Source organism: Lonchura striata, chromosome 1 (genome assembly GCF_050655825.1).
Source record: "Lonchura striata isolate lonStrDom1 chromosome 1, ASM5065582v1, whole genome shotgun sequence".
Lineage (NCBI taxonomy): Eukaryota > Metazoa > Chordata > Aves > Passeriformes > Estrildidae > Lonchura > Lonchura striata.
In genome coordinates this window covers 87,091,072-87,106,418 of record NC_140703.1, presented here as the reverse complement: position 1 = coordinate 87,106,418, position 15,347 = coordinate 87,091,072, and the positions used below count along the sequence as shown (strand labels likewise).

Here is a 15,347-nt window from a genome sequence, read left to right as displayed (position 1 = left end):
GTACAGAGCATGACATTTTCAGTAATAAAGAAAAAGCTCCTGATCATTTAGAGTCTTAAAATCTGAGCCAGACTCTTCAGTCCTCCCAAGTGGTAAAAGAGGAGCAGCACAGAGATGTGTATGGCTCCTTCAGTCCAGAAGAGTTCCTATGAGTGGCACTGAGGAGAAGTTCCAAGCAATAGTGTCTGAATCAGTATTTGATAGTTTCATTGGTGGGGCAGCACAACCCCCAGGCCCAGGCCCTACATGCTGAAATATTTGCAGTCAATACAGGTAATGCAGGGATCAGCTCCAAATTTTCTGCCAGTTTTGGGACAAGGAAAATGAAGGCTAAAGGTAAAAAAATGTCACGTGATGGGTATTTTCAGACAGATAACACATGTGTTACTCTGTTCAAGAGAATTTAGTTCTCTGTGTCAGAAATAGCTAGTGAATCATAGAATACAGGATAATTTCCAGTTTTACATATGCAATTTATTCATCCATAATTCATCACACAATTATTAATACCTTTTTCTAACCTGCCACATGATCTAGCTGTGTCAACTGTGTAGCAGTTAAACATCTCATTTTAGAAGCATCAGTTTAAAAGTGATTGTAAAAACAGACTATTGTCACAGACTTCTGAAGTTTGCACAGTCATCTGATACCACGTCCTCTGCAAGCTGTGTGATGGATTAGAAGTATGCGCAGCTATGTGTCTGTCCATATGCATTTAACTTTTTTCACTCCTATTGAAATTATGTGAAATGGATATTTCCTTCATCAATTATTGATGCTTCAGCTTATCTCAGGGAAGACAATTATGATAGTATATCAGTAATGCTTTGCCAAGGCGCTTATAAATGGGAAAAAAAAGAATGTAAAATGCTATGAATGATATACAGGCAAGTAGCAAAAAAATATCTAAGGTATCTAACAAATCGTGCTGCTGTAGGCAATGACACATTATGCTGATGAGTGCCTATAAATAAAAATAAACAATATGAACAAAAATAATGGCATGGAGATACTTTAGTGGTGGTTAAGAAGAATTTATTTTCTCCATCGCAGAAACCCTTTGGGTACAAAAGTAATACCTCGAAGTTTGTAGAAGGGAGTTCACGCTGTTGAGCAGTCTCTGTAACCAGGGAATAAACACAAGTGTAAAATACAGTTATGGATATCATCACTTCTTATGGTGGTCTCTGAAAAAAATTATTCAGTTTCTTCTGTTCTTTTTTTCTCCACTTAGAGTACAAATTATAATCAGGGTATTTTTTAGACAATGCGCAATGCGTAAAATATCTCAACAACATGTTTTTTCCTTGTGAAGCTTAAAACTAAATCTCTCATCCAGACCCCCATGGCATCAAATGTCATCTTTCCCATCTCCTCCTAGGCTTTGAGAAACATCCTTCAGCTTACTAAAAATGTCATAGCAGAGACCATTGTGGTGGGCTTCAGCCCTAGAGCCCTGCCATCAACTCTTCTTTCCCTCAGCATTTCCTGATCTCTCCTGATTTTGTCTGCCACCTACATATACACAGACATCAGCCCATCCTGGGTACTTTGTCCTTCTACACCAAACCTCGACTGTTGTGAGCTGTCAGTTGAAAGCCTGTATTATGGAGGGTACACCTATGCATTCAGGCTTCTCTTGATGAAGGAATTAATTCTGTTCCTATTATTTCCTTGCATGTCATAGCCTTCTTCACCTTATCTGCCAACTTCACATGCCACCTTAACACAGCTACTGCCTTTGATGTGTCAACTTTTCCCTGTTTGTTACTGCCTCTAGAAATCAAACCAGAAAGGCAGTCAGGTAAGTAGCAACTTTTGTGTAAATTGTTTTTCTGAAGATACCAGTATGTCCTATGAAGCTGTATGACAGTATATGTTTTTCACAAAATGTCAAATGAAACATATTTGGAAACATAATTTAGAAATTCAGCTCTTTTCTAATGGAGCAACAGGCTTGCATGTCAAATATGAGGAAGGAGCAGATGGAGAGAAGAAGGGGTCTGCAAAAGCTAAATCAGCCTCTGGTCCACAGATACTCCTGAGATTTATTCTCTCAAACTGATTCCTTCAGATGTTTTGAATAAACCACCTAAGCTGTTGACAACATTAGAGCACTATATGCTAATACTTTGTGACAATCTTAAGGTGATGTCTTAAAGTATGAATACTTAATGCATGCAGCATGCTAAACAGTATTTGCACATAAACATGACTTTAGAATCATTTCAGCAATGATTTAAATTACTTTGACAAAGGTACACAAGCTCTCTCAACAAATAAAGAAGCAAACCAATAATGGCAGGGTAACCTGTGCAAGTCACCTCATGCTTGTCTGAATATACAGGGAAGGCAAAATCCTCCATGAGTGAACACGAGTGCTGCTCAGTGGCTCCAGGGAAAATGTTACCCCAGGTATAGATTAAGAAAAGTAGCTGACTGGATTACAGGCAGTCATGGCTACGCATGGCAAACAAGGCCAATGTCTTTGATAAAATTTAGTTTTATTCTGTATGAGCCTTAGAATACAATGTTATCATCTGGCTCAAAAATGGCATTCTGTGCAGTGGAAATTCTCCCCAAAATGCTAATTGCAGGCTTTACTCTCAAAAGCTGTTAATAAATTAGAGAGGAAACTGAGGATTTGTCCAATTTCTCATTAATTCTTAACCATCCTTCTTTAACCAAAGTACAAAGTATTTCCCTTTTTTCACTTGTCTGCCAACCCTGTGCTTCCATTCTTTTTTTTAGCCTTCTTTCTCCACTGAAGCCATTCCTTCCCATTTCTTCACTATGGTCTCCATGTATGGTTTTCACATCTCCTCCCCAACACAAGCAAGGGTTGGTGGTTTCCTTGGAGTGTTTTCCAGTAAGTGAATCAAAACAGATGAAAGCAGCTGAGTACCAAATCATTAATTAATTCACTGCTGAATCAGCATGGATACAAATATGCAAAATCAGTACTCTTGTTTCAGAATAAATTTTTATCCAACTCCATCCCTCCCACCTTTGAGTAATTACAGCTTCTGCACCAGGGTGAAGTGACTGAATCTCACAAAAGTGCACATTGAGAAGCAGATTCACTTTTGAAGGTTCACCATTTCTGAACTATACATATTACAGTATAGTAAAAAATTCAAATACCCCATCAGCCTAATGTCATTACCCAAAAATGACTGTGACTCACCTAAATGAAGCTAGAAGGAGGAGAATTAAGACAAGGTTCACAAAAAACCTGCTCCTTGCTCTTGGAGGAACACCATATCACCAGTGGACTCAACTGGATTATGTGTTCCAGGTCCAAAACTTCAGTGCCTTATTATATCTGAGAAGTCCTAAATCTACTTCTTGATTCTGCCTAGGATTGGGGCTCATTTAGATGTTAGCTATTCTAGTTTAAAAAACAAAATATATGCTATTAAATACCTTTCTCCAATATTTTTTTTTAAAAATTCAACTTTTAAGCCAGTTTGAAAGCACTTTACTAGGGCCAGAAAACTACCATAAGCCTTGATTTATTATTAGATAAAATCTGAATTGTTTCAAGTTCATTTAGTTCTCTGTTTAATATTCCATAAATTTTAAAGAATATGTTAAAATGAAATCTCCTTTTCCTCATAAGTCTTTCAGAGGGAGCATTTTCTCAAAAATAGGAAGCATTTTGTTCAAACCCCATAGGTATGTTTACTTGTTCATCAATCCCAAATTTTCAAATACCATGTAAACCCTTCCCATCATGTGAAGCAATATAAATGCAAATAGGGGGTTTAAATAACATAATGAAAAGCTCTGTAGTTAGTCTTGCATTATTTTACATCAAAATTAGTCTTTAAGTAGATACAGATTCACAGAATATTGTGAGTTGGAAGGGACCCAGAAGCATCATTTGGTCTGACTCCTGACTCTGCACAGCACTGTCCCCAAGGGTCACAGCTTGTACCTAAGAGCTGTCCAAAAGTCCTTGAACTCTGTCAGGATGGTGCTGTGACCACTTCCCTGGGGAGCTGTTCCAGTGCCCAAATACTCTCTGGGATAAGAACTTTTTTCTAATATCCAACCCACACCTCCTCTGACACAGCTTCAGGCCTATCACTTCACTGGTCACCAGAGAGACGAGATCAGTGCCTGCCTCTTTCACCTTCTTTACTTATGCATAAATGGCTTTCCAACATGTAGAAAAACATGCAATCAAACCTTAAGTTTTATCTGTGCTTAAAGAGAAATACATTGACCACATTATGCCTTGGATATTTAAAAATAATTTGAAACTGCAGGCAAAACAAAAATTATAGTGTTGAGAGTTATCCCTGAGTCTAAAAGTTGATACTTCTCTCACTGCCATTTAGATATATTTATATTAATTAATAAGTATAAAAAAATAGAAGAGGTAATTATGTTATATCAACTTAGTAGATGAGCCCATGATAACCAGCAGAACTGGGAAGATGGAAAGACCTTGAAAAACAGGGAAAGTATGAAGAAGCAAACTAAATAGGAATTTCCATATTATTCTCACTGTTTATCAAGTAATAATGAAGTTTTACAATTAGCCTTAATGTATTTCAGTGGAGGAAGAAAAGGAAACAAATGCATAGTCCTCCTTTGCCCTGTATTTCACATTATATGGATTGTTACAGTCTCTCAGATGTCCTATGAATTGCACGTACAATCCTTCTTACTGTCTCAGGATTTGCAAGATTCATACATGTGCAAAGTGGTTGCAAAACAAAACTAGTTATGTGCATGAGTCTCATTGCACAATAAATGTCCCCACCATGAGCTACAGGATGAGTTTTCTTCCCACAAGAACTGTGCTTATCACCCTTGACAGATAGATTTCAAAATTTGGTACCTACTCATCACAGTGGTGATATAAAAATCTCCCATTGTTAAAAAAAACACTGAAAAAAGTATCTAGGAAAGATGAAGATACACAGGAGAATGCTGCCAGTTTTGCTATTCTCATACTTCCCAATTTAAACTGAGTGATAATTCTTCCACAGAAGTCCGGATATTAATTTTCACATTAAAATCCCACTTATGAGAAGGGTTGCTACAATTAACAAAACTGCTAAGTAGATGTAAGTGGCCTGAGCCTCTATTCTCAGCAATGCTTGGTGGGAAGCTGCTGCCTTGGCCAACAGCGGGGGTTGGAGCCAGGAATCTCCAGAACTAAAAAAACTTGCAGACACTGTCTGATGAGAAGGGCCTTTTTATAAAGGGTTATTGCATTATTCTTGTCAGAAGAAGCTCTTCCAACATGTCTGACAACCATTGGGGGTTTGAAGCTTGAATGAGCTTGTGTGATTGTTGCCCTCCTGATTGATACGCTGGGGCTGAACTTTTGGTCCCGCTAAACTGAAAACAGAAATTGCCACAGTTTTAACCAAAAAGCAATGTTTTCAGCAGGGGACTTTATCATATATCACATAAGCCTGTGGATTGACCCAGAAGGAGCAATGTCCAAAACACATGCTCACCATTTGAGTATACAAGCAGCCTCTACCACAAGAGTGAACAACAAGTGAGAACAGTCTTGCCTTAAAGCTCTCTCATGCTGATTTAGCCATAAATTAGGCTTTATCTGAGCCCTATTTAAAATTAACAACTTATGTAGCAGAACTGAAAGCATTGAGAGCTACAATTGAAGCCTCAATCTGCCAACACAAACAGGATAAATGGAATTGATTTGTAACAATGGCGATCAATTTTCAAAGGAAACATTTTTAGAGACCACCTATTCTTTTCTGACAGTTTTTCTACAATCAGAAGACTTTAATTTAAGCATCAATACCATGTCAGGAGAAATATTTTATGAAAAATAAAAATTAATTTCTTCCTTGATCTAAGAGCTTGCCATCATATATGAGGCAGAGCATCAAGGCTTTCAAAAGAGAGTTTTCAATCCCAAACAAGTACGTGTATGAAAACTGGTTATACACAAAAAAAAGCAGCATCCCGTGTTTGTCTTAGTAACTATGGTTTACTGTGATAGGCTGGAACAATTCAGTGAGGAATACTATTTACAGTGCCTTATCTGAAATAAAATGTGATGCAAAAGCAGTCAAAAGAAGAGACAGCAAAGTGTGAAATTTCCTCTGTAGTCAGCTGCTGATCCACAGATGAGTCACTGAGAAAGGATCACTCAGGTTTCATCTCATCACCAGCTCTGAATCTTCTGAAACCTTTTCCAGAGATTCAATTTAGTCAGACATGCTTCAGACATCATGCTACCTTCAGCGGTGCTGCACAGGAAAACACAGCACAGAGTTTTTCTCTCCCCACTGCTTTTCTTTGATTCCTCTGCAACGTGAGGACACTGGCTGTGCCAATTCCATGCTGCAAGAGCTCTTCTTTCCCTTACACCTGGAGCTATTTGGCTCACTGGTTTCAAAAAAGGACAGAGCTGGACAGCAAGGCATAATGGGAGCACTGAAGCCAACAGACAGTTCAGCACAGCAAGCCTTAGTGGTAGCATATCAGGAATAACTGAGAGAGAAGTACCTAAAAGCCTGGCACTGAAGAGGCACATCCATAGCAGCAGCACCAAAATGGGGGTGGCTGTGCCAGTTTTGGCTTTTCAAACCCATAACCCCTGACAATGCAAAAGCTTTCATTATGAAGAGTTACTAAGCATGAAGTTGCTTCTTTGCAAAGCAGTTATCAAATACAACACAAACATACCCACATCTGTGCATTTTGTAGTCTAGAATTATTTTTTTATTAAACACTTCATTTATTCTACAGTCCAATAAGACTAAGAAAGCAGGAAAAGCCCTTTTGCTACTATTAAGAGGAGTGTTTTTAAACAAGCTTGATAACTTGCACTCCAGACCTCAGTTCTCATGTGTAAAAAATAGACTCAAATAGTAGTATCCACGCTGATTCTACTGGTTTTCATGGGCTAAAACACTTCAGAGTGGAAATAACGTGCAATTTTCCCACTGCCTTTTCTTGTTCCTTTTGCCTGAGAGAAAGACACTGTCTCAGCAGCACTGCCAGTCTTAGGAACCATAGATGAAAAGCTTGAACTCAGGGCCTGAGCACCAGTCAATGTGTTGAGCTGCCCCTTCTCTGCTAGTGCTGCCTCCCAACACAAGGGATTTCCACCACACCACCAGCCCTTCTGTATCAGACTCTGGCTGGACATGATACAGCACTAAGTTGTTCTGTCACTACTAATCTTGTGGGTACAAGTTACAGCATCTGATGTGGACAATAAATTGAATAATGTTTATTTTTTTATTTAGCTCAGTTTGTTTTTTGATTTGTTTTGTTTTGTTTTCCTAGTGCCCTAAGCTAGTATTCTTAATCAGTGGCAGGGACCTCATGCACATGATTCATAAACAGCAAATTCAATTACTAAAACAAAACAGCAACAGAGCAACCCAAAATAGTAGTCCAAAATAAACTAATAATAACACCTTCTTCCAGTTTTATATTTGAACATTTTTCAATCTCCTTTCCAGCACAGCTTACATTTGACAGTTAGGAAATAGTGGTGATAAGTGCAATGTGGGCTGCCTGCTTTTGGCATTCTCCCTTTCTTTAAAAATGTCGCTCAGTCCCAAAACACATGAGATTGGAAATATTTTCCAGGATTAGAAACCTTCCCTTGCTGAATGGAATTACACTTCATGGAAGACTGAAGCCTAGCCTCAGCAAAACTACAAAACCATTGATTTCATTGAACTTGCAAAAAGTAGGCTTCATGTGTGTCTCTGAGCCTCCCTTACTGTGCAATATTGCACTGCCTGAGCCTGTCCCAGAACATCCAGCACCAGAGTCCCAACTCTAAAGCAAATAGAAAGCAACTGTTAATTCCATCAGATTCAATGATTTTCAAGAGCCACCAAAGGAAAGATTGGAAGTGAATCACCCTTTACTATTCCTGAAGTGGTCAGAACCAAGGTTGCAGAGCTTTCAGGTACTGTCTTCCATAGAAAGTATGCTAATCCAGCAGGATCCAGTCCTGCTGCATCCATGGATATCTGTATAGCATGGTAAATGGTGGACATGATCCAGAAGATAAGACATTTTCCCGCTTCAAGGCATCTCGAAGCCATGGAAAACTTTGTCCAAAGTAGATCTGTTAGATATATTTTCCCTGAGATGCACATCTTGAAATCCATGGGACCCCTTGCCTGTTCTGATCACCTTCCTATGCTTCACATCTGCCAGTGTTTCTCAAATGAGAAATTTGACATCCTAAATTCAGTTAATCTTCTATCTATGTTTTGTTTCAAAGGAAGGTTTCCAATTAGCTCTACCTAATTTCTGTCTGTTTCTGTTGCATGCTGGCACTGCTTCTCTGAAGGCACCGAATCCAGAATCTGGAACAAAGCTCTGCTGAATTCCTCACCTGAGGCCTGGGGATAAAATGTTTTCTACACAGAAAGGGACCATACCATATTATTTATCCTGCTATTTGAACAGCAAATATTCACAGTAAATATGAGTATATATGATTCTACAATGCATACAGAATTCTCTTTCATAGCTGGGACTCCAAGGGACAAAGTAACACACTCTCCTTTAAACTCTGGTACACTGAATTTGTATCCTTATTTGACATAATCATAGAATCTCTTAAATTAAGAAGTCCCCTAAGGTCACTGAGTTAATCTGTTAACCCAGCACCATGTTCACCAATGAAGCATGTCCCCACATGCCACATCCACATGACTTTGAGTTCTTACAGTGATGGTGATTCCAATGCCCGACTTCTTTTTCTGTGAATAAATGTTTCTCAATATAGAATCCAATCATCCTCTAGTGCAACTTGAGGCCACTTCCTCTCATCCTGTCACTTGCTACATGGGAGAAGAGACCACCCCCCACCACACTACAACCATGTCTTGAAGTGCCGCATCTGAACATCTTTTAAATATCTCCAGGGATAGTGATTCAACCACCTCCCTGGGCAGCCTGTTCCAATGTTTGACAATGCATGCTGTGAAGGAATTTTTCATTCATGCACGGTTGATATTAAACCAGCAGAAAAAGCAGAACAGTTAATTATATTTGCTTGGGATGCTTCAGAAACAAAATAAAAGGTTGTAAGTCAAAAGCCATAAAGAAAAAAAGATTGCTATATGGTATGAGCAGATCCAGGATATAAAAATGGCATGAACTGGGTATAAAAATAAACATTTTCCTTAGTTAAGGTACTTATGAATATTTTGAAAATGTAGATAAATTGATCTCAAGATAGAAGAACTGTCAGGCATGGGGTAGTATTGGACCCATTAACAAGTCTTGTACTGAATTATGTAAATCATTTAAATGGATGAGATACACCAGATGGTTTCCAGCAAGAGAATTAAACCTTAGTGTGTACATCTGCATTACCTGCTTGCAGTTAAAATCTTCTCCATGGCTTTCAATTCAGATACTCTTTTGTTTCCCCATCTGTATTTTTTATTATTATGACTATTTATTTTTCCAGTAAAGGGAATTCCTTTGTCCTGGTATCTTAGTTCTAAGTAGAGCTGCCAACTGTGATGAGAATCTGCTTTCATAATACAGTGGAAAAAATGTGTTTACTGGTTTAGAATTGTTTTAGATATATGAGTGCTGATAATTAGGTAGTTGTGCATTACATTTACTATAGCAGACAATCATTAGGATAAACAAATATAGCTTGAAATTACTTTTATGATACTGGTTTTGATAAACAGGTAGCAGTTTTGTCACTGTGAATTCTTCTAATTTACAGCTGAAACAAAAAAAAAAACAGTCTTACTCAACAGAACTGAATGAAAAAGCCTCATTGGGAGCATTTTAGTAAAAAAAAAGAAAGATGTTCTATTCAAACTGACATGACTTGTTAATGTCAGATACTGCTGAATACCTTGAAATTTTCTTCCAAAGATTAAAAAAGGAGGTATTCACTGGATAAAGTAATACTCCAGGCAAGGAAATAGGCTTGAGTATAATTAGCATAGACCTTGCCAATACCATGCTTCAGAAATCAATCTGAAAGTTTCTCTAGGACTTAGACTTTTTTGCTGATTTTTAACAGCAGATGACAATTCCACACACAACATTAAACTATGGTGTCCAGTTAATTAGCATGGCAGAACTAATCCTTTATCTGTTCTCTCCCATGGTAAATGCATTCCCTCTAAGTGAAGAGAGGAAAGATGTGCTCAGATATGCTTGCACAAATGTACATAGGTATTTAAAATCACAGTTAATTATATTTGATTTAGAAAAATAAACACCTTTGTAGATCTGAGCCTTTATTTTCAAGCTAGCTTCCCTCCCACTGTTTTCTTCTTACACTTGTCATACAGATCATACTCACTTCCACATCTGTATGCCTATGTATAGTCTTCTATGTCGGTTTCTGAAAATGAAAATGGCCAAGGTTGTTCACAAAAAGATGTGGTTGGTTGTCACCAGATGGTGATGTTTTTATGTAAGCCTTTTTGTTTTTTTCATACTGATAGTCTTTGTGGTGTAAAAATAGAGTATATATAAATTCAAGGAACCTACCCGATTGCCTTCAAACCTTGAGCGATCGTTGTTTGCCTTTGTTGTTTTTTCTGCAAGTTTCTTCTGCCTTTGAGGGCCTTTTCCAAAGAAAATGTAGTTGACAAAGGCGTATTCAAGTAAGGCCAAGAAGACAAACACAAAGCAGCCCATGAGATACATGTCAATGGCTTTAACATATGGAATTTTAGGCAAAGTCTCTCGTAGGTGAGTGTTGATTGTTGTCATAGTCAGCACAGTCGTAATTCCTACACAAAGAAAAAAAGATCACATATCTTACAACTCCAAGCATTCTGTTTTATTTTCCTCCTTGGCAAATATGCTTTGTCAGTGGGAAGAAGCTTAAGAATTTGTAAAAGATGTCTTGCAGGTGACATCACTGCAAAAAAAAAAGCAAAATTAAAACTTGATGCATTATTATTCTGCTACAATTATTTCCTTCCTATGAGCGGGGGAACAGCTAACAACGGGGTCTGGCACCACTGCCATGACTTAGTGTAGCTTCATGGAAGCCAAGTGTAGCTGTACTGAAAATCTCTGCCATGGAGACCAAACTGATGTATAACAAGAACAGTGCTCACACAGATGGTGAGAGACTTCTCACGCAGTTTTAAATTTCTAAGAGTTAGGCAGTTGGTTGATGTCAGTTCTGTAGGATCTCCCTGTAGCAGACAGGGAGAGACAGGTACTTTTCTTGAGCAGTTCATTCCAGCTAGCTTACATACCTAAAGGACAATGTATAAGTGGAATTTGAGATGACTAATTTGGAGCAGTAGGCTAGTTACATAGAAATAAATGAGGTGAGCAATGAGAGACAGACAGGTATGTGAATTTTTGGAAGGAAGAAGGAGGGAGAGCAGCACTTTTATAGAAACAAACTGGACACTAATAAAATATCTACAAAATATCTATAAAAACCTTTTGTCAAGGTATTTTGTCAAGGATAGACATAGTACTTGAAAATATATTACAGTGCATTGTTACGAAAATCTGGAAAGAAAAGCAAATTTATTGTTAGTCTGCCTGAATTCAAAACTTCAGGATCTTTATCTCTGCTGGAAATTCTATGGGAATTGCAAATCACAGGTTGCTGAAAACACTGATTTGTGGAATAAGTCTCATTTCAAGGCAAGTCATTCTATTAGTTCTCCTCCATTACTATTTTCTTTGATTCCATAATTATACCATCAGTTTACATGCAGTCACTAAAATACAGGCAGAACAACAAAAACAAAAAAAAAGGATAAAATAAAATTGCTGCCATATAATAAAGCACAGCTTCTTTTACCCAAAGAGACAGGAATAAAGACAATATAACTCAAAATCAAGCTGTCAGTGTAAGCAGTGTCCCTCCAGGGAACTCTAGTAATACCCTATGAGATTGTGTAACAGATATTTTGGATATTTAGTAGGTTAGTGTCATGTGGTTTTCAGTGTTTTTCCTCTAAATTGTAAAACAAGTGTGCATTGATGCCAGATGTCTGGTGATCTGGAAGATTAGGCACACTAAATAGAAAGGTGGTTATCACTAACCAAAGGGAAATACATTCCCTGGGATATTCTGAAATCCTGTGGTCAAATGTCCATCTAAAGCTCAATAATTTATTTTAAAGCACAGCTGGAGGAGAAGAAGCTGATACTCCCCTAAGACAAAAAAATAAAATAATCTTGTGATTACAGTCCTTCCCACAAGGGAGGACTCCAGAGATTATTCTCCTCACTCAAAGGACTGAATTTAGTAACTTCTAGGGCTAACTAGCAAAAATTTGAGAGAGCAGAATTGATAGGTTTGAGTATTTCCCTTGAGATCAGCCCTATATCACCGTCTGTCTGCAGTATCCATAGTCTGGAATGAGCTGGCATTTGCTCTGCACCTTGGCTTCACTCTGGAGGCAACTATTTGGTTCAGTGCAGCAAGGGATCAGGCACAGGGGCAAAACATAGAACTGAATGAATAGAAACAGGCTCTTGCAGAGAATATAGGATTCTTGCAGGGGCTGGATCAAAGTTTGTGTCCCAAGAATTGCACAGGGAATGCTTCCTCGAAGAAATACTTAGGAAATCGGGTATACCTTCTCTGTACTGCGCTTTTCAGAGCCAATCATATATGTCCAAAGGCTGTATTGCCATTAAACTGTTATACCAGTTCACATTAGGATGCCATGTAAGTTCACAGACACTACATAAGAGGGAGCAGCTGTTGCCTCCCCTGGAGGCAGAAAAGCCCTCCAGAGAGACCTTGACAAATTAGAGGGCTGGGCAGGCAATCACCATCCATGTGAAATTCAATGAGGGGAAGTGCCAGATCCTGCACCTGGCATGGGGCAAACCTCAATGTACAAACTGGAGAACAAAAGGCTGGAGAGCAGTGCTGCAGAAAGTGCTGGGGGTCCTGGCTGATGGAAATCTGAACATGAGTCAGAAGTGCCCTGGCAGCCAGGAGGGCCAAACGTGTCCTAGGGAGCATCAGGCACAGCATGGCCAGCCAGGCAAAGGAGGGGATTGTCCTGCTCTGCTCTGCTCTGCACTGGGGCAGCCTTACCTTGAAGATTGTGGGCAGTTTTGGGCACTGCAATATAGAAAAGATATTGAACTATTAGCAAGTGTCCAATGGAGAGTAACAAGGATGGTGAAAGGTTGTGAGGAGAAGCTGTACGAGGAGCAAGTTAAGTCACTCAAGTCTGTTCAGCCTGGAGACCTCATTGTGGTCTACGACTTCTTCATGAGGGGAAGAGGAGGGACAGGCACTGATCTCTTCTCTGTGGTGACCAGTGACAGGACCCAAGGGAATGGTCTGAAGTTGTGGAAGAGGAGGTTTAGATTGGATATTAGAAAAAGGCTGTTCACCCAAAGGGTCGTTGAGCACTGGAACGGGCTCCCCAGGGAAGTGGTCACAGCACCAGTCTGACAGAGGTCAAGAAGCCTTTGGACAATCCTCTTGAGCCCATGGTGTGACTCTTGGAGATGGTCCTGTGCAGGGACTGGAGCTGGACTCCTGTGGGTCCCTTATGGGACCTTCCAACTCACCATTTTCTGTGATTCCATGATACCAGCATAAGACTAATAAAAGGGGGTATACAAAGGAACATAGGATTAGACCCATGATACTGAACTTTATTATACAAATGCCACCAATCATGTGACATAATCACAAGGCACTAATTGTTTTCTGAGAGAAACTATTAGATGGATTTTTGTCCTCTCAAAAGGACTTTCTACCAATTGGAAATAGAACATCTGGTCTCCTGAGCTTGCCTTGTACTCTCTGATTTTTGTTCTGATATTTGTTTTATAGTACTTGATGAACTTGTGCTACACAGAAATGGGTCACATGAGACAGTCTTGCTCCTTAAACAAGGAAAAATCTGATGAACCTGTAACAGAAGGGCATGGAATATCCTGGAATGGGTATGGTAACTTCTGTCTAACCATCTGTTCTCTGCAGTCCTGGCCAGTATGTATCTAGATGCTTCAAACACAGTTGTGTTTGAAGTGCTGCCCTCACTTGGTCCACTTGGGTGGATCTCTGCTATCCAGGAGCTCATTTATGAAAACATCAGATGTGTTTGGGCTCTATGCCCCACTTCCTATTAAGCTACTACTTAGCTTCAAGCTGCTAAACAAACACTGGCTGCTGAGTGGTAATGCCAGCTTGTGTCATGCCCATATGTACCAACTAACCCACAATATATGCAGAATTACTGCACAGTAACTGCAGTTAATCTACAGTATCTCCAGCTACCCAAATTCAGATGCTGGGTAATGTGTTGCACAAAGGTGACTACCCTGCCTGCTTTGGTATGTGGGACCTTGGGAGACATGAGGTAAGGAATCAGGGAGTCACAGAGACATGGGTTGGAGTCTGAGTTTGCTGAAAAACATTGCAGAAAAATAAGGGAACTAAGGAGTATGCTCCTCTCTTAAGGAAATAAGAGAATACATCAGGGAGATAGCACAGACTTAGTGACAATTTTTGGGTAATGGGGAAGTGACAAGGTATGTGTAATTGAGAAGCACAGAGTTGAAGACAGAATTTGGGACAAGATGAGAGGCAGAAGTATTTATAAGGATTTACAGATCAACTTAATCTTCCTTAGCTATAGCTATCCCTGAGTATGCTTCTGTAAAGGATGTAATATTTGCTGGGAGAGATTGTCATAGAATTTGTCCTGGTTCTGGCCAGGACAGGGTTAATTTTTGCAGTAGCCAGGAGGGGACCTGGCTAAGACCCAAAGGCTATTCTATACCACCTCACTATACCACCAGTCATTTTCTGGGAGGATGTTTCTATTCAGGCAAGTGTGGTTGCCATTGAGTCACAAGTTAGTTCCACAATGAGCATTTTTGCTTGGGAATCACTCTCTCTTTTGTGCAGTTTTGTTATTAGTATGTTGCTGATCCGGTTCTTTTTCATGTCTTATTGCTGTTTGCAGTAAATTGTTCTTACCTCAGCCTGGGTTCTCTGCCTTTTGTGCCTCCAATTCTCTCCAGCCACTCACAGGGGAAAAGGGGACGGGGAAAAGAAGGCAGCAGTGTGGTTTTAGTAGGACCACTAAATTGGAGAATATTATTCCCAAACTATGAAAGAATCACAGAATGGTTTGGCTTGGAAGGGACCTTAAACATCATCTAAGTTCGCTGCCATTAGCAGGGACCTTCCACTAGATCAAGTTGCTTGAAGACACATCTAAGTTGGCCTTCAACACTTCAAGGGATGGGGAATCCACAACTCCTATGGGCAGCCTGTTCCAGTGCCTCACCACCCTTACAATCAAGAACCTATTCTTAATCTGAATCTATCCTCTGTTGTTTTGAAGCCATTCCTCCTTGTCCTGTCACTACATGTCCTT

General features: G+C 39.4%; 1 protein-coding gene across 1 annotated transcript in view; it reads right to left on the bottom strand.

The window, feature by feature from the left end:
• Nucleotides 1-15,347, bottom strand: part of GABRB3 (gamma-aminobutyric acid type A receptor subunit beta3) — a 114,827-nt gene that overhangs the window by 4,935 nt on the left and 94,545 nt on the right. Inside the window, exon 8 of the mRNA XM_021546709.3 lies at nt 10,501-10,745. Within this exon, the coding sequence (XP_021402384.1) occupies nt 10,501-10,745 (245 nt within the window). The remainder of the gene's footprint in view (nt 1-10,500; nt 10,746-15,347) is intronic.